Here is an 18,136-nt window from a genome sequence, read left to right on the forward strand (position 1 = left end):
CGACCCGAATTTCCGTTAAAATTCTTGTCATTGCACTTAAATAATGTAAATATAATTTGGCCATTTGAGCACATTTTATGCGAGCTCATGTTTTTGGCCCGGCCAAAATGCTAGACATGTTTTTGTTTCCATTCTGTTTGCCATTGCATTTGGCTGCATTCAGGTGACAATGCAACTAATTAGAGTCAACAATGTGGCGTCCTCGTTGCCCCTTCCATTACGTTAAATAAATCAGAAAGTAATTAAAACAACATGAAATGCGACTGTGAGTTACAGTCACAGCTTTCACGGCTTCGGCTGCCGTTCGAGTTCCAGTTTCAGTTTCAGATTCCGTTTCCGTTTTAGTTCCAGCGGAAGCTGCACTTGCCATCCCTGTATTGCGGTGCCACCATTTAGTAAACAAAATAAAATGGGAGTGGGAATTAGGGGGCGACAATAGGCGGCCATCGAATACCCTAAACTGCTGGTTTTAGATCTAGTCAATTTTAGAAAAAATATGGCTTTTAAAATCAGCTTTTCAATAAACTTTCACAGGCTCAAGAACAGTATTTTATTTTAAGAATAACTAAGTAGATGAATAATTATTCATTTTTAGTGAAAAGAAAATTTCTAAATTTCCATTTCACTGAAGCAACTAAATGTGACGTAACTTATTATTCAAATTCAAATAACATATTAAAAAATGTAAGTTTTTTAATCAATTTTTACATATATAAATAAACATGAAAAGGTCTTATTTTCTGACGTAATGAATGGATTTTTAAAACAATTTTTTATTATTTTCTAGATTGTTTTGAAGCAAATGCATACCCTAATCTGCTTTATTTGCGCCTTGTTTATTTATAAGCCCTTCAAATAAAATTCACCATTTAAACCACTAGTTGTAAGCACTTTTCCATGTCTAGCCAAAGTGATAAGCAAAAGTGTTTGCAAATTGTTTTTTAGAGGGTATACAATACAAAACCAACAATGCCAACGTCGGTCGTAGAAAGCGCAGCCTCAACAAAACAACTGGGAATAGGGAATCTCCTGGGATGGGTGCATCCTTGTGCTCCCAAGGATTCAGGGGAGGCGAAAACAAGCAGTGCTGGGGGAAATGGAAAAAATGCAGAAGCAAAACAAACTTAATTTACGCTTATTTGCGTTGACAAATGCTTCCAAAAGGAGTGCAACTTTTAATTGCAAAATTTATTTAATTTACCCATGCGAAGCGATTGTTATGGCAAGAACAGTTAACTGGCTAACAAAGTGAATTGGGTTTTGTGTAGGACCATTTAAAATTAAATAAACGTTACAGTTGTTCAGTTATCTGAAGTGCCTACATGGTATATATGATAAGTAGACTCACATCAGAGCCAGTTTTATGATAATTAGCGAACGACTTTTGGCTCGAGGGCGGCCATATGTCTTGGCCAGCTGTCAATTGGGCCGAGGGATTTATGGCCCAGTTTAATCAGCATCCGGCCACCAGAAAATTCGAAATCAATTTGGCCATGGCGCAAAGTTTTCGAAAAGTGGCCAGAGCAAGAAACCTGCATTAGTTGTGGCGAAACTGGGTGAGCTCACACTTTTTGCAGCCAGTGTCTTGTTTTTTCTATCTGCCGCAGGCGGGATTTTCATTAAAGCATTTTTGATGTCTAATTTGCATATTTTTGCAGCTGGCCGAGTTGCATGCCGACACTCTGAGGCAGGCAAGTGACACGTTAAGCATTCAAAAGCGGGTGGAAAATGGAAAATGGCTGCGAAGGGGTGGGCAGGCACGAGAAAAGGCCCACTGCACTCGAAAGAAAAGTGCAAGCTTTTCTCTGCTGATGGCCGGCTGTCGCCCGTCACTCTCCCTTCCTCAGACTTTCTCCCGCTTTCTCCCCATCCCCAGCTTTTGGCCAGGACAAAGTGTCGAGTGGCAACACTAATTCGCATGCTGCCCGAACAAGAGCAGCAACATGCAAAATGCACACATACCCCGGCCCCTTTCCCTCGAGGGGTTTTCCTCCTGCTTTTTTCCCGTGTTCAGATTTTCAGCTAAATTTGTGCCAGCGCTTTTTCCGCTTGCTTTTTGTTAATTTCCAATTTTCAAACCGTTTCTGTGCATGCACAGCTGCTCTACTGGATGGGTGTGTACTGCAAGTGTGGGTTCGGTCAACATTTCGTTTGGCTCATGGCATTAATTCAATTACTGTTTGCATATTGCCAGAAAGTAGATCCAAGCTCATGTAAGTTTCATCGTTCCGGCAGCTCCGCTTAAAAGGATGCCGGGCTTGGGCTTGGATTCGGATGCACATGCATCCTCGCAGAGAGCTTTAAATTGCGCACCAAATTATGTTGGCCATCCGAAACAGCAGAGCGAAAATTACACAAAATGCCAGAAGAGTAACATAAGTTGAAGTTCCCACAAAAATGTGTAGGGAGTTTTAGGTTTTCACAAAATGCAGCTCTGAGCTTGAAGGATACTTCATTTTTAAAGCTTTTAGTCTTACATTGCATTGTAATATTTATCCCTTGGAATATTTCACAAAACTTATAATAAGTTAAATTTCTCAAAATACATCTCATAGTATGTTTTTTTTTCGTTATGAAACAGAAAGCTACATTAGTTTTAGGTTTTAGTGGTCAAAATATCTTGAATATCCTTTTATTTTCCAGTGGCTTGCACACTTTTGGAATTGAAGTATCTGTTTTTGTTCATTTTCCCAACAATGTTGTACTTACCAGTGCTTTGGAACACATGGCGTATCAGGGCTAAGTCCTACCAAATTTTGTTTGGTTTTCCAGGGAGGCTCTCGGGGGTGTTTCTCACAGGCAACTTGCAGATCCTTTTTTCATATTCCGTATACGTTTCAGTAATTTCCATGTAGTTCCCAACCTAAAACCAAGTCTCCCAACTGACCACTGGCGTTTCAGAGCGATCGCGGCGCGATTCTTTGCGGGCTTCAGCCGTTGTTGCGAATGAGCCACCAGGAGCCAGATGCTTGGCCATTTATAATCTGGCCCAGAAGTGGCAACGGGTTAAGCGCGGCGAACGATGCTATTGTTAGATATGCCACCTGTTGGTATATAGCAGAGCGTTTGACATTGGGAGTGGAAAAGCCAGCGGAACGAAAAAGCCAGCGAATAACTCCACTATCATAGTGTGCAAATACAAGTCAGGTCAAGGGAATAGTACAGGATATTTTGTATCCGCCCATTAAACTCTTAAACCAACCCATTAAACTCTTAAACCAACATTTAAACGTACTAAAAATATTGAAAATGGTTAAAATATACAAAACTGGGAGCTTGGTCATGGAAATTATAACGAATTTTATTTTTGGGCCCAGAAATATTATGCATCCATTACATTTAAAAAAAAACTTTTAATGTAAATATATGTATTTATTGAAGAAGATATTTTATTCACCCTTTAAATTAAAAAAAAAACTTTTATATACATTATAAAATATTTAAATTTATAAAAACGGGAACTTTTATAACAAATATAAGATCTATAGTTATATATGTTATCAGAAAGCTTTTAGATAATGTTTTTGGAGGTGTATTTAAAATAGGAAAAACTCTAAGATGCTTATACCAATTTTAATTGATTACGAATATTAAAAGGAACTTAAAACTCATTATTTAATTCTAAAAATTTTAATGTTTTATTAAAAAAGAATTTATTTTAGTAGTTAGTTTTTGAATTTAATTTGCACTGCTATTTGGTTGACCCCGGCTGTGGCTCTGCGGTAAGAAGGATAAAGCTGGACGTCACCACCGACGTCGTCATCAGCGGAATTATATAGAGTGCATACTAACGTACAAGTGGCAACTAACCGAGCGGTGGCAGTTTGCTTATCACGCCAAACACACGCACACGGACACGGGCAGAGAGAGATGGGGATATGGAGCCAGAAAGAGAAGGGGAGAAAGCGGGACAGGAAGACTCACCCACACTGCGCCGTGGAATATCCCGCCACGCTGATAACATTTGCATTTTCGGCTGATTTATGGGCATAACATGGAACTAACTCACTGACATATCGGAACAAGCTACAACAAAGAGCAAAAAACGAGGCACCGCCGCTGAAGTACATCAGCAGTTTCCACTCTGACGCAGTTGAGAACTCAAATTGAATCGATTCGGTTTCTGCGGCTTTAAGTTTCAAATAGATCGACAGCTGACGACCCAGCTGAGAATGGGTATTCACCGAATGGGTATCTGACTCAAGCAAATATTCACAAGCTCAAATTAAAGTTCTTAATTGATTCAATCTATAAATGCCGATAGCTTTTGTTGGAATATAAAACCTAGAAAAGTCAATGAAATGACTTTTCTCCCTTGCAATTGTTGGTGAATTTTGTCTGCATTTCTTTTATGACTTTCCCCCTTTTCACCTTAGCCAAGCATGAAGTTTGGGTTCACTTTTCTTTAAAAATCTTTAAAGTTGTAAAAATAATAAATGTAAATATGTAGTTAAATATCTAAACTATATTTCTTAAATATAAAAAGGCCACCTCCATATTTTGCTATCTCATACGGGACACTGAAAATCTGGAGCTGCTCCTTGCTAGCTTTTCCTCATTTTCCTTTTCCTTGGAAGCGCCGAGCATTTTTCACAGCCGCTTCACATATTTGCAAAGCGTTTGCTTTCGGGTTAAACGCTTTTATTGCATTCTGCAGATGGCCAAGTGACATTATTGGCCCTCTGCTGCCCCTGCTCCACCGCTGACGATCTAATAAACTTTACATTTGTTTGGTTTTCGGTCCTTTTTTTTGTTCTCATTGAGTCTGCTGCTTGGATATTGCCCTCGGACTGGGCAGTATTCTTTCCGGGTTCCTTCGTGGCTTCCATTTTTTATGCCAAGTCCTCATCTGCTGCCGGCCAACTTGCCTCCATTGTTGACTACGCTTTAATGGCGCTCTGCTTTTTGTGGCTTTTCGACTCTGTCGCTCCTCACTCATTTCATTTTCGGACATTTACTTAGTCTATAAGGTTGCCAGTGGACATTTCCCTGCCCGCTTTTCCACTTTTCTCGGGACTTTGACATCTTAAAGTTTATCAAATAGTGGCCACAACTTTGGCACAGCTTTTGTGTGTGCATTGTGTATATTTTCTGCGGTCGTGTTTTGTGGTTTCAGCTTCTTCTCCTGCTCGCTTCTATATTTATTTATGCAGATCTCTCTTTCCATAAACTTTTGTACACGGAATGCATAACAGGGTTTGTTTTATTTTCACTGGTGTTTTTGTGAAGCAATTAAAAAGTATTATTTCTGCGTATAACGGGGCGTATGCTTAATTTGGAGCAGCTCGAAGGGGATCTTTTGCAATTATAATGAAATTTAATGGGAATTTTTCTTCAGCTCGACGGCCCACTGAAATTCGGTTGCATTTCCCGTATTTTCCCGGCCAAGGACAAGGACAAGTTCATTAAATTTTGGTATTGCCACCCGAGGGGCATTTGCTTTAATTAATTTTCCGGCTGCAGTTTGTCAGGTATGCGAATTGCCTACTGCATGTGCGATATGTGGAATATGGGGCTGCCCGGCTTTGTAATCAGGTTGTAATCTTTATGGGGAGTGACGCACATCCATGCCAAACTCAGCACATACCATGGGGCAATCAAACGCCCACCGATGGTGCCTTCGGTGGAGCATAAATCACACAAAACTATTCCCCATATTCCCGACACTTATCGTGGTTTTGGCGGCTGATTGCCACTGCCATTGCCACCGCCGACTGCCTGTCTATTTGCTGCCCTTCAGTTTTATTCAATAACTTCGGTTTATGACTCGGCCACGCTCTCCATCTCTCTATCTATATGCGGATGGGCGGATACACCCCCGGTTATTGTAACTAATATCGAACATGGCTTTTAATTGAATTTCACGCGCTCCCCATAAAGTTACAGCGTGTCCAGTTCGCAACTTTATGGCTGCCCTGGCTGGATATTTATATCTCTGTCTATACGGGGATATATATAGAGTGCGTCTCCTATAATTGCCAACGCTTCTTCCTGTTATGGCAATCGTAAAATCCGGCGCTCTGTTATTGCAGTGTTCCTAGTTTATAATAATAATAATCATTTCTGTAATAATGCGAAGTGACATCAGTGTGGCGTGAGAGCTTGTAAAATTAATCGAACGCCGCATTAAACGAAATTGTTCATTAGCCATCCATGTTCCCAGTTGAGTGCAAATATTAAAGGGCAAACCTATATTTGCTTTTTAATTACCACCTGATTACTGCGAGCCCAAATTCGTTATCAGCATTTATTATTGTTCGCCAAAGGAAAAGTTTCTTATCGACATTTGATGACGTATCAGCGGGACTTCGATAAGAAGGGCGTGAAATCGCTGTCGTCTGATGGGCTTACCAATATTTTTTAAATTGGGAGAACCTTAAAAAATATCAAAGCTACAAACTGAGATAATCTTTTGTCTAGCCTCAAAACAGTTAGCTAATTAATACAATCTATTGTTGTCAGAGAGTTTGATGATTAGTACCTTGATTGGGGTTTTAAATCAGGAATAATTACAATTTAATTGTTATTTTATTCGGTTAATCGTTTCCTTTTCTGGTCACAATCTTAACTCTTTAAGAGTGCGCAATAAGCCTTTCATTAAGAAACCCCCTGTGATTTGGAAACCACTTCATTTGCTTTTGATTAGATGCGACACTGATAATCATGCTATCAAATTTCCTGGCCATTTCATTTGTTTAGGGTGGCCAATAGTTAATTAGTCACTTAGGCCATGCGCTCTCCGGATCCATATCGCTGCCGGAATTCATTCGGTTGACAGTGCCAAGGAAGTGGGTGTTGTAAATTAAATTATACCCAATGCGCCAGGTGATTTTTCTTCGGCGCTGACTCAAGTGCAAGGCGAGTACGCGGAACGAGTGAGTTGCCAACCAGCTGGCTGACAGAAAACGGACGCGGAGTGGCATTGGAAATTGTTTTACTACGGGGCCATTTACAAAACAATTACACTTATTTGTGCCCCATTTAACAGCGCGTCCCTCGACTGACAATCCATCAGCGGCTGCTTCTCCCCATTCAGCGCAACTCAACGGAACTCAACAGGACTCTACTCAACGGAACCCAGCCGAACCGAAAGCCGGCAGACGCTACTCGACTTCATTTCGTCCTGACAGCTCTGAGTGGAAATGAAGCCCGAGGCAAGGCGCTACACAAGGCGAAAATGCCATCGTTATAGATTATTAGGTTCGAAATATTTCTGGGAATATCATAATGAAGTTCTTTATAGTATCTTCTAGAATTTTTAGTTGAAAGCAGTTTTTTGTCAATAGTAATGATTATTGGTTAAATACCCACCTACATTGCAAAAATTGTACAAATTGGATGATTCTATAAAAAGTTATGGTGATAAATCAAAAGAAGACTGAAACAGCCGTTTTTCTGTAAGAATAGCTCCATCTCTCTCGCTCTCTCATTAGAATTTTAGAATCTTTTCGTTTTACCTTTCGTGAAATTTTAACTTGTCCATTAACAATTGAAGTAGTTCAAGCTTACTACCAAAATTTTTAGTTTAAATGATTAATGGTATATATTTTGTATAGATTTTCAAAGTTGCCTTTTTCTTTCGATTTACCTAAACTCCTGTCTGCTTAGATTAGGTTAAAGCGCACAATTTTTTTTAGTGTACCCATTTCCGTTGCAGAGCAGTGGCTTCAAAAGGACTGCTTAGTATGCAGCTCAGTCAGCCAGCGACAGCTGAGGAACTGCATACCTGCAATGGCAGGTAAATAAAATTAATCATACGCCCCGTGGCAAGTTAGCGTTTGTTTTCTGGAATTTGGGTAATTGCATTATTAAGTTCTTTGTTTTGGGTGAAAATTAAAATATTCCAAAAATTTAACCTTATATCTTTTGAAATTAGTTCATTTCAGTCAACGCAAAGTTTATGCTGGTCCTTGACCGTATCAGATTTTATTTAATGGTTCTGTTTACCAAAAACCTTTTCCTAAACTTTATCAGAAATCAAAACATCAATCTTTATCAACCCCATTTACAATGGTTACCAACAGTCTTAGAGGTGGCTCCATGACGTAAATTTTGTGTGCCGATAAGGACAAACTTTATCTACCTTTCCTAATAAAACATCTTAACCTATTTGTTGAGTAATTTATTTGACAAGCCTTAACTTATATCAATAGAGATACATTCGTATAAAACCCCCGCGATGGCTGATTATAATAATTAGCCCCAGTGTATCTATCTATATGAAAATACTTGAACAATTTGAAATATTATCTGCATTGCTCAGTAGCTCGAGAGCGAAATAAAAAGGCCAATCCTTTGTTTAACAAATAAATCAACTTAGAGCAAAGAACGTAATTAACCCAATTCTCGGAACTGGGGTTCTTCGCCAAATTAAAAATTCCAGAAATTTCTGCAATTTCCGTTTCTTTTTTATTAACCCGAAAAAAGGCTTTTGCTGGCCAAATTCGTGATAAGCAAACAAGACAGCAAAATTAAGGAATTTAATATATTATTTTCTTGTATTGCTATTATTATAATTAACATTGAAATGAGTTTTACAAAACATCGTTTTAGGGAAATTTCTAATATTTTTTTAAACAAAGTAAAAATGTATATTAGATCAATTTTGCTTCCCCGGTTTAATTCGTCACTATCTGGACTGAAGTAATATTTAAAATACAGGGTTAACGAGTGATTGTCATCACTTCGATGCAGGTTAATAGCTCCAAAGTAAAAAGTATAAATCAAATTCTTGGAATCAGGGAAAGTATTCAATTAAAAATTCGTGTTTTTGCTCTTCAAAGGCAAATTTACCGCATTTCTTAAGTTAGTCATGCCAAAATGCTTTTTGATGGCCAATATGTGGGTTATGCAAACCAGGCTGCGGGGAACTGCCGTGATAAGAATGATATCAGAGTATTTTTGGCATTACAAACTCGTTTATATTTAGCTCTTCAATCATTCGGCTGGTGCAATAATCTAATGACCTCTAATCAATGGCCGATACTATGACGACTCAAATGAGATCTCGATTTCCAGGTAGCCATTCCACGATTGTTTACAGATTGTTGAAGGAAGTACAAGTAGCCCAAGTCCGGTGCGTAGGCTGATTGCCATACTGATACGTCTTATCTGGGGCTAGATAGGAGAAAAGCCCCTTAGTTTACTGGCAGCTTCAGACTTTTGTGGCTAGCATAAAAGCGTTGGCCAGTCGCCAGTTAGGACCAAGTCACGAACGAACCATTGAGCGAGCAACATGAGCCCCCATCTCATCGCCATCCTGCTAGCCACCGTGGCCATCGGCTATGCCAGCGCCAATCCTAGCCTCATCTCCGGGCCCTCGAGAATTATGGAGATAATGAGTGCCACCAGCGAAATGCAGCGGAACAACCCACAACTGGCCTCCGCCTGTTTCAACTACTACGACGGCGTTTTCAAACAGGACTGGATTCTCTACGAGGATGAGTACAACCAGTGTGTGGATAAGTACGAGGGCGGCCATCAGGAGGTCCTGAAGCGTTACGATTCTGTGGTCTGGGACCTCAGCAACTCCACCTTCGACGCCTGCATGTTCCTGCTGGATTGCGACAACAAGAACGATAGTCAGAACGCTCTGTCCTGCTACGCCATTGAGGTAAAGTACTTTTAATAATAAGATATATTAAGATCCGAACAAGAATTCATTTAAATTGATTGGTTTATTGGGTTTTACCTGAGTTATAGATTATTTTTTGTGTTCTTTTTTTCTTGTTAAATTATAAAAACTTATGTAAACTGTAATGCTCACTTGCAGGGTCCCAAATATGCCAAAAACTTGACCGCTATTGGTTCCAGTGCTTCTGTTTTCTACGGCTCCCTGGGACAGGAGATTGAGCAGCTTGTCTACACCCGTGAGCTGTGCTGCAACACCTCGGCCCGGAACTACGAGATCCGCTCGGGCAACTCCTACGAGGCTTTCCAGAGCTGCATGGCGGGAGAGTCTCCTGTGCCACAAGACACCACCACCAGCAGACCCATCAGCACCACAACTGTCCCACCAACAACCCAAGAAAGCTCGCCCCCCGCCTCATCCTCAACTGCCGCACCAATCACAACGGCCCAGCCAAACCAAATTTCTCATATCGAATCCGACGAAAGGAGCAGCGCCAACAGCAATCACAGATTGGCCAGGAAGCTGGAGAGCATCTACAGACATGTTGTTTAAAATATCTAAAGATTTTTAAATAAAAAGTGTACATATATATTCAAAAATGTATTAAGAAAGAGCAACCCAAACCTGCTTATTATAATGGGGAACTTTGGAATAGGTAAACAACTAACTAGCTTTGCTTTTTGAGATTTTATGTGACTTATTTTATTAAGACGCCTATGATTTATGGTGAATTGATCTCTGTTGAGGTGTTTTTCGAAGACGTTTAGTTAAATATTAGCGAAGCGATTTTTTAACGCCTTTTGAATGACAATTTGTTAATACTAATATGATTAATGGTTAATGTATCTTGGCATTTAAAACTTAGTGACTTTTTTGTAAGTGAGAGTAACTTATGATATGGGGGAAACTATTCCCAACTAAATTTTTAAGACTTCTATGATTAATGGTGAATTTAACATTTGTTTGATTTTAAGAATGTGTCACATTTAAGAAGTGATAGGCATATTTTATTATTTATTTTTAAAGAACTGTATTTATGCTGCTACGACTTTGATTAATGGGGAATAATACTTGTTTTGTATTCGCAAAATTTGATGTTGAAGAAATGAATTCCAACGTTCCGTCTCAATGATTCCAAAAAATACAATTTTTCTGCTGAAACTATGCTTTTCCTTCGTCTGTTAAGCCGAACACTCCAGGTAATTGAAGGACAAGCTGCGGGCCATTGAGAATGGGTACCGGAAAATGGACTGGCCTCATCTTGAAACCAAACAGATGGCATCAAGTGATGAAGTCAATCTGGAAACTCAAACGAGAAACTAAAACCCATTGCAACTTACTTAATTAACGGTCCGATCTTGGTGGAAAAGCGAGCAGGAAACCAACCTGATGCGATGCAAATAAAACTTTTTGCATTTGCCATCAGTCCAAGTTTATCAAAGATCCGCAGGACATGGAGGAGGGTCGGGCAGAGCGGGAAAGGTGGGCAAACATGTAAATCAGCCTGGGAAAACTTTACGCCAGGCGGGGGAAAAACAAAGGGGGCGAGCAAAGCCAGGGGGTGGGGCACTTTTAGGTAGCGGTAACAGTTAAATAAACAGTAGAGGCATTTTCCTGGCGGTGCTTTTTATTCAAATTTAATTGCATGTGTTGTTATTGTTTGTGCAGCTGCCGGCGGCCTTGTTGTCACTGCAATTAAAACAAATTAGAAGCGCTGTGCAAAGGGGAGATTTCACTTTGCCAAAATAAAGCCAATAACTTGGCAAGTTGCAGGAGTATCCTGCATCCTGGCCTCCCTGCATCCTGCCTACTTTGCGGCGGAATGCGAAATGGGGCACACTGCACCCAAAAACACACACTCAAAGAACACGCAATTAAGATATGCAAATTAGAAGTTGTCCTTGCCTTTGCCGCTCCTCTGTCTTCCTGATGCAATCTGTCCACTCCACTGAGCTGCGATAATTATGCAGGGGCATGCGATGGGGACGGCTTTAAGCTCGTCCAACTATCTTTTCAAGACCACAATAATAGCTCAAGTGAGTCATTACACTCTTCGAAATGTAACAATTACCGGCGACTCCGAGTGCCTATTGCTCGGTCATTAGTCATAAAAATTGGGTATAGCACAATCGGTAATCAATCCCTGCCCAGGTATTGACTGGAATATTAGTGATAAGCCCTGGGAAATCCTGAAGCCCTGGCCTAAAATTAGCAGTTCCCTCTAACGAGACACTCAGCCCTAGCATGTTTGCTTTTTTGCCAACTCAAAGGTCTTATCGCATTCCATTTTTCACCAATAACAAACCACTATGACGATAGAATCAATACTTTATTTGTTAATAGGCTCTGTGAATTTTCTGGGAACCGAACTGCAGGACAGACATAAAGGCTGCACGTGGGTCTTCTCGAAGCCAAGCACTCCAACGAGATTAGATTGCTCCAGAGGCACAGTCCATTACAGTCCAGTTGTTTTTTGCTTCAGCTTCTCCTCTCAGAGGAGAGTTGTTTTATCAGATTCGGAATAAAACGTTTGATGACCAATTCCGGGAAGTGTTGACTGCGATCGTCTGCTGATCTAACTGAGTTGAAATTTTGGGAGCGGGACGGAGGATACCCTTGGTCTGGATTTGCCGGGTGGGTCCCGTTGAGTGGCGGTTATAAAACCGATAAGACTGATAACTACGCCTGGCTTTTCGAGATAGCTCGTGCGATTGGCTAAAACCGAGGCAATAACACGGCAATAACATGGTGTTTTTTAATGGAAACCAAGGCAGGAATATTTTTTTATGGACCCCTCAAGCGCGGCGCCTATAAATACTGCAGCTGTCAGGTGGATCCAACAAGTTCGAATCGATCGCTGGAGCAGTGTAAACGTGAAAGTCTTATAAAGCTTAGAGAAAAAGAAAAACTACCAATATGCAAGCTCAGTTGTTCCTTGTCCTATTGGCCCTCGGTCTTGGCCAGATTTCTGCGCTGCCCTCTCCCTCGCTACTCGACCAGCCGAGCACCAACCTGATGCAGTTCCTCCTGCAGTCCCGGGACTTCAGCAGCGATGGCTCCCACTCTATCGAATGTATCAGCTACTACCTGCCCCTGATCGAAGAGGCTGGAAACGTTTACAAGGAGCAGATTTCGGCCTGTTTGGAGCAGTCTGCTCTGGAGATCGCCCAGATCAACGACACCACCAAGGCCGACCGAGAAGCCATCAACGACTCCGCCACCGACTCCTGCAATGCCCTCAAGATCTGCAGTGAGTTCGAAGCCGCCGAGAATTTCTTCGACTGCTACAGCAAGGCCGTAAGTTAATACAAAAATCACACTCCAAATTAGATGTTAATATTATTTCAATTATTTTCTTATTGAAAAATTCTACATTTGAATTGATAACTGTTATATAAAAATATTGAAGATAGATTTTGTTTATTGCTCAACGCAATCACCTTGATTTTTGAAAGTATCACGCTGATTCCTCATAGATAAGCCACCTTTGATGACACCTTTCTACGTAATTGGTAGAAAAAGTTCAACCTTAGACTTATCACGCTCATAGGTTACTGATTGAAAGAACTGTTCAATAAGTTATCTATTAGCTGGAAATCAAAATTATTTAACAAGTTATTTAGGTTTCAATTAATGCTAATAATAGGGCGAAAAATCGTTGTTTCCTATGTTTTTTTTCTAAGTTGTTTTTTTGTTTTTGGTTACAGGGTTCCGACAGCACCAAGTCCATGTTCACCATCTCCGCCAACGCCTCTGAATTGCTGGCCGTGGTTAAAGAAGAGAAGCGTCTCATCCAGGTCAATGAATACGTGTGCACCAACAAGACCCAGAGGACCTACGAAGAGAACTCCGCCAAGCACTACGAGGATCTGAAGCTCTGCATGGGTGGTGCCCCCATTCCCTCTTCGACCACCAGCACTGAGACCCCCTCCACGCAGTCTTCCACTGGTTCTTCTTCTTCTGATTCCTCTACTGCCTCGTCCTCGACTGAATCTTCGTCGAGTGAATCTTCCCCGGCTGATTCCACGGAATCCTCAACTGAGTCGTCCTCGAGTGAATCTTCCCCGTCTGACTCGACGGAATCCTCAACTGAGTCGTCCTCGTCTGAGTCCAGCACGGCAAGTTCCGGAGACGACAAGGAAGCAGCTCCCGAGGAGGACTTGAAATCGGAGTCCAGCCAGAACAAGAGTGATATGCAGCGCCTTGTGAAAAGCCTGCAGGAGTGGTTCAAGACTCAATAAGCCACCTTGTTGAATATTCCTAAAATTAGTTATAAAAGCAGCAAAAAAAAGAAAAAAAATAATATACATATATATTATACTATAATCGAAAACTAAAAAAATATATGTTTTTAATTGGATATATTCAGAAGACATGGTTTTTATAAAGCGGGATTGAAACTACTACTATTACTATGTATTATTTCGTTTATTACTGTGAAGAAACTAGAGGAGATATTGAAATAGAACCAAATTAGTTTGAGTTTGGTTGTCTAAACCTAAACAGTTGAATGTTTTGAATAACTAACTAATAAGGAATCTCTTCGCTTATAGTCGCAGTTTAAATGTAGGAAATTTAAGCAGTAGTCCACATTTCACCTTCTTTATCACGCAAACACTAATAAGAGCTAATCAAACCATCGTTAATAAATACAGGTTCAATGATGCAATAGAGGGTAATTTAAAGTAACATTGCCAAAAATTGTATAGCTCTGATTTAGGGGGAATAACGAATAACAAACTTGAGGAAAAGAACCGTGTGACTCATTGTGTAACCCACTAAAGATACCCCGCGTTATCAAGTCCTCGTTGAAAAGGCTAAGTACAGTGTTAACCGCTGTTGGACTGACCGGAACGCCAGCTAATCAATCAAAGCCTTCCCTCGATAAGTGGCCAACTATATTACCAATGCCAGATAAGAGGGCTATTTATGGAGGGTTGGGTCAGAGAAAAACTTATTAAAAATGAAAAATGAAATCGGAAGGAATCTCGGCGCCGATTTCGGGAAGACGATAGCAAATAAATTAGCTTTTAATCAGCCTGCTAATGATTCCCCAATGACACTTTCAATTGCCGAAAATTGTGATAGAACAGGGCTATAAAAATATGAGCCAAAGACCGGTAGCTTTCAGTACGAATTCGAGATCCGCTAAGTCGGTTAGCCAAGTCGGAGGAATATATTCACATAATGAAGTCCGCCATTGCCCTGTGCCTGCTGTTGGCCACCAGTGGTTTCGCCACCCTGGTGCCCACGCATCCCTCTGACCTGGTCGCCATGTTGGCTCGCCAGCAGTTCGCCGTGCGCTCCCTGATGGCCGCCTCCGAGGCCCGCGATCAGTCGACCCTGGCCGACGACTGCTTCAACCACTACTTGGACGACCAGACCAACGTGATCATCAGCTACAACCAGCAGTACACCCGCTGCCTGAGGACCGCCCAGACTGGCCGGGATGAGCTCACCAAGGAGAGTGCCTCGGAGCGCCAGGCCCTCCTGGATCGCACCAACCAGATGTGCACCAGCCTGACCAAGTGCGACGAACAAGTCGATGGACTGGCGTTCTTCGACTGCTACCGCAATGCCGTAAGTAGGAATACCGGAATTACAGATAGACGGGATCGAAAAGAGCTAGGAATTATGTATAAATATGTTCTGGAATGTCAGTGGTATATCACACTATATTATCACCCGTATGGTCTCTGCTGATTCATTGTGTTTCCAATCTTAACGTTTATATATATTAATTGTTGATCGATTAGCTTTCAACCAGTAAGCGCGTCATTTATTTGTTAACTTTGTAGTAGTATCAACCGAAAAGAGTAAAAAATGCTAAAACGATTAGTAGCTGTATATGTACTCATAACCATACTTTCATTACTAATAACTCCCCTATCCCGTTTAGTCCTCCGACAGCTACAAGGTGATGTTCACCCTGAACAGTGACTCCAGCCTGGACTTCAACCGCATCAGCGCCAAGTACCAGGTGATCGAGACCGATCTCACTGACTGCGTGGACACGGCTCGTGTGAAGTACGCCCACGATATGGACACCTGTGACGAGAGCTTGACGATCTGCTTGAACGGAGGCGTGGTGGCCAGCACACCTGCTGATTCCACCACCCCACCAACTGTTCCTACTACGACTCCAGCTGTCACTGAGCCCACCACCACTCCTGCAGCTCTCACCACGACACCAGCTGCTCCCACCACTCCTGCTGAGCCCATCACAACTCCCGCTGCTCCCACCACAGCCCCAGCTGCTCCCACCACAACCCCAGCTGCTCCCACCACTATCGTTGCTTCCACAACTCCCGCTGCTTCCACCACAACTCCCGCTGCTCCCACCACAATCCCAGCTGCTCCCACCACAACTCCCGCTGCTCCCACCACTCCCGTTGCTTCCACAACTCCCGCTGCTCCCACCACAACCCCAGCTGCTCCCACCACAACCCCAGCTGCTCCCACCACTCCCGTTGCTTCCACAACTCCCGTCGCTTCCACAACTCCCGTTGCTTCCACAACTCCCGCTGCTCCCACCACAACTCCAGCTGCTCCCACCACAACTCCCGCTGCTCCCACCACTACTCCCGCTGCTCCCACCACAACCCCAGCTGCTCCCACTACTCCCGTTGCTTCCACCACCGGAGCTTCCACTACTGAAGCCTCCACCACCGAGCGTCCACCTGAGGAGGACCTCGACAGGTCCGCCATCTTGACTCACAAGAGATCCTGGAACCTGTTCAAGCGCTTCTTCTAAAAGCTAAAATTTTAAAAAATATTTATTGCATTCATTTAAAAATATAAGTTACCGTAGAAGTCCCAATAAAAGCGGTTGCATATAAAGCGTAGAATACTTTCGGGTTCGATTGCAAATTGCTGTCTAGATAGGTGAAAGCAGGGGCGTACTTAGGCTATTTCCGAAGGGGTTTAAAAAAATGTAAAATATGTCTTAAAAGATTAGTGTAGAGTAGTAAAAAAACAGCTTTGGCTTGGAATATTTTGATTTTTTACCCTATTCTAATTCCCCTCAACACGTCACTGGGATTCTTTATCTCTGTGTGGACATTATCTCGCTTGGCCCAACCAGACAAGCGCCACACCGCGGGCTACTGGCATTATTTCGGACTGTTCGTACGGGAGATCGGATCAGGGGGCTTCAAACCATCGGACTTGCAATCATTGCAGATAAGTAGAGCACCTGAACTTGTCGTAAATAGCTGGCCTTCGGGCTGGTCAATAAAACCGAATGGCTTGGAAACGAGTTATTAGGAAATGATCAATTAGCCGCTCAGCACTCAAGCGCGTCGCGGGTTCTTTAGCGGCATTCGAGATCGGCGGCCAAATGGAAGCGCTACAGAAATTCGCGAGATCGGAGACCAATAGTCGCCACTATTGGGCACTCACCGTTTTTTTTGTATACCTTTGTATGGGTTATACGGTAGGTGGCGAGGGCCCCGCCGAATTTCCCACCCCCGATCCCGATCTCACCATCGACGAGTGCCATGACGAGTTCACCATTGCCTGCGCCAACGCCTCACAGGTCTTCACCGACTCCTACGACCTGTGCGAACTGAATGCCAACGAGACCATCGTAAATCTGGAGGTGGATGTGGAACTGGAGAGGCTCCAAATCGAACTGGGCTCCAGTGCCGTGTGCGGGAATTTGCGAATCTGCGACACCTTGGATGACGATCTGGAGTACTTCCAGTGCATCAATGAGAACGTGAGTTAGATAGATGATATTTTAAAATTATAGTTTGTTTTGCTCAGGCTCAAAGTCTAAACCAAAAGTTTTAACGCGAACTTCTTTATCACCATTATAAGTTAAATTATCTGTCAAGTGCATTATCGATTATGTTGTACTTAAAGAAGAATAAAAAAAGTTTATTTAACTTGATATGGGGATAATGATTGATATGATATGATATGATTTATGAAAAATAATTTTTTGTATATTTCACCAAAAAGTTTCGGTTTATATAAATTCTTTACTCTTACCCTTAGGGAACTCGCAATCTCGACATTCTGACGGAGATCAGTTACAATGCCACACATGCTCATACTCGTCTGCGAGAGGATTACGATGCAGTCCACCGCACATTCCTGCTTTGCAGTCTGGATGCCCAGCAAAACTACATGCTGGACCTACGCAAGGCCCATAAGGAACTTACACAGTGTCGATTGGAAATCGATGAGATTAGCGAGTAATAAACGCTTATCTATTACTTTGTAAACAAAATGATTGAGGGTGAATAACCACTACTATATAAATGCAACTTAATAACTATTTACTATGAGTTGATATTAATTTCCTTTAAAAATAGTTTTATTTTTACTTTTAACTTCATAACGAAAGTATTACCCATTTCTTGTTTTATAAATGGAATATAATAAGTATAAGCACTATAATTTCGTTTTGGAAATTTAAAACATTTAATTCAAATGTTGTAAAAATCTTTTTGGAAGTCGTTTCTATGATTTAACTTTAACTAACAATATCCAATAAAT

At 41.7% G+C, this 18,136-nt stretch overlaps 5 protein-coding genes across 5 annotated transcripts in view; 4 read left to right on the forward strand and 1 right to left on the reverse strand.

The window, feature by feature from the left end:
• LOC108023101 (uncharacterized) overlaps window positions 1–2,917 on the reverse strand; it is a 30,968-nt gene extending 28,051 nt beyond the window's left edge. Inside the window, exon 1 of the mRNA XM_017092365.2 lies at window positions 2,710–2,917. Within this exon, the coding sequence (XP_016947854.1) occupies window positions 2,710–2,727 (18 nt within the window). The 5' untranslated portion in view covers window positions 2,728–2,917. The remainder of the gene's footprint in view (window positions 1–2,709) is intronic.
• Window positions 2,918–9,197: 6,280 nt separating this feature from the next.
• On the forward strand, window positions 9,198–10,248 carry LOC108022196 (uncharacterized). Its single transcript, XM_017091048.3, has 2 exons — window positions 9,198–9,613; window positions 9,773–10,248. Exons 1-2 carry the CDS (start codon window positions 9,236–9,238, stop codon window positions 10,181–10,183), a joined length of 789 nt encoding a protein of 262 aa, XP_016946537.1. The 5' UTR covers window positions 9,198–9,235; the 3' UTR covers window positions 10,184–10,248.
• Window positions 10,249–12,478: 2,230 nt separating this feature from the next.
• LOC108022169 (uncharacterized) lies at window positions 12,479–13,991 on the forward strand. The gene is made up of 2 exons (XM_017091013.3): window positions 12,479–12,928; window positions 13,339–13,991. Exons 1-2 carry the CDS (start codon window positions 12,548–12,550, stop codon window positions 13,870–13,872), a joined length of 915 nt encoding a protein of 304 aa, XP_016946502.1. The 5' UTR covers window positions 12,479–12,547; the 3' UTR covers window positions 13,873–13,991.
• A 784-nt stretch (window positions 13,992–14,775) lies between these two features.
• On the forward strand, window positions 14,776–16,471 carry LOC122818173 (proteoglycan 4). The gene is made up of 2 exons (XM_044092018.2): window positions 14,776–15,211; window positions 15,531–16,471. Exons 1-2 carry the CDS (start codon window positions 14,819–14,821, stop codon window positions 16,383–16,385), a joined length of 1,248 nt encoding a protein of 415 aa, XP_043947953.2. The 5' UTR covers window positions 14,776–14,818; the 3' UTR covers window positions 16,386–16,471.
• A 298-nt stretch (window positions 16,472–16,769) lies between these two features.
• Window positions 16,770–17,915, forward strand: LOC108023020 (uncharacterized). Its single transcript, XM_017092255.3, has 2 exons — window positions 16,770–17,351; window positions 17,633–17,915. Exons 1-2 carry the CDS (start codon window positions 16,971–16,973, stop codon window positions 17,834–17,836), a joined length of 585 nt encoding a protein of 194 aa, XP_016947744.1. The 5' UTR covers window positions 16,770–16,970; the 3' UTR covers window positions 17,837–17,915.
• The last annotated feature ends 221 nt before the right edge of the window (window positions 17,916–18,136 follow it).

The sequence above is a fragment of the Drosophila biarmipes genome, chromosome 2R (assembly GCF_025231255.1).
Source record: "Drosophila biarmipes strain raj3 chromosome 2R, RU_DBia_V1.1, whole genome shotgun sequence".
NCBI lineage: Eukaryota > Metazoa > Arthropoda > Insecta > Diptera > Drosophilidae > Drosophila > Drosophila biarmipes.

What these genes read in the sequence shown, in the direction of transcription:
- LOC122818173 (XM_044092018.2), top strand. Translation starts at nt 14,819, where the DNA reads ATGAAGTCCGCCATTGCCCTGTGCCTGCTGTTGGCCACCAGTGGTTTC. An exon ending in TCGACTGCTACCGCAATGCC is followed by an intron (nt 15,212 to 15,530) that starts GTAAGTAGGAAT and finishes TATCCCGTTTAG; the next exon opens with TCCTCCGACAGCTACAAGGT.
- LOC108022196 (XM_017091048.3), top strand. Translation starts at nt 9,236, where the DNA reads ATGAGCCCCCATCTCATCGCCATCCTGCTAGCCACCGTGGCCATCGGC. An exon ending in TGTCCTGCTACGCCATTGAG is followed by an intron (nt 9,614 to 9,772) that starts GTAAAGTACTTT and finishes GCTCACTTGCAG; the next exon opens with GGTCCCAAATATGCCAAAAA.
- LOC108022169 (XM_017091013.3), top strand. Translation starts at nt 12,548, where the DNA reads ATGCAAGCTCAGTTGTTCCTTGTCCTATTGGCCCTCGGTCTTGGCCAG. An exon ending in TCGACTGCTACAGCAAGGCC is followed by an intron (nt 12,929 to 13,338) that starts GTAAGTTAATAC and finishes TTTTGGTTACAG; the next exon opens with GGTTCCGACAGCACCAAGTC.
- LOC108023020 (XM_017092255.3), top strand. Translation starts at nt 16,971, where the DNA reads ATGGAAGCGCTACAGAAATTCGCGAGATCGGAGACCAATAGTCGCCAC. An exon ending in TCCAGTGCATCAATGAGAAC is followed by an intron (nt 17,352 to 17,632) that starts GTGAGTTAGATA and finishes TCTTACCCTTAG; the next exon opens with GGAACTCGCAATCTCGACAT.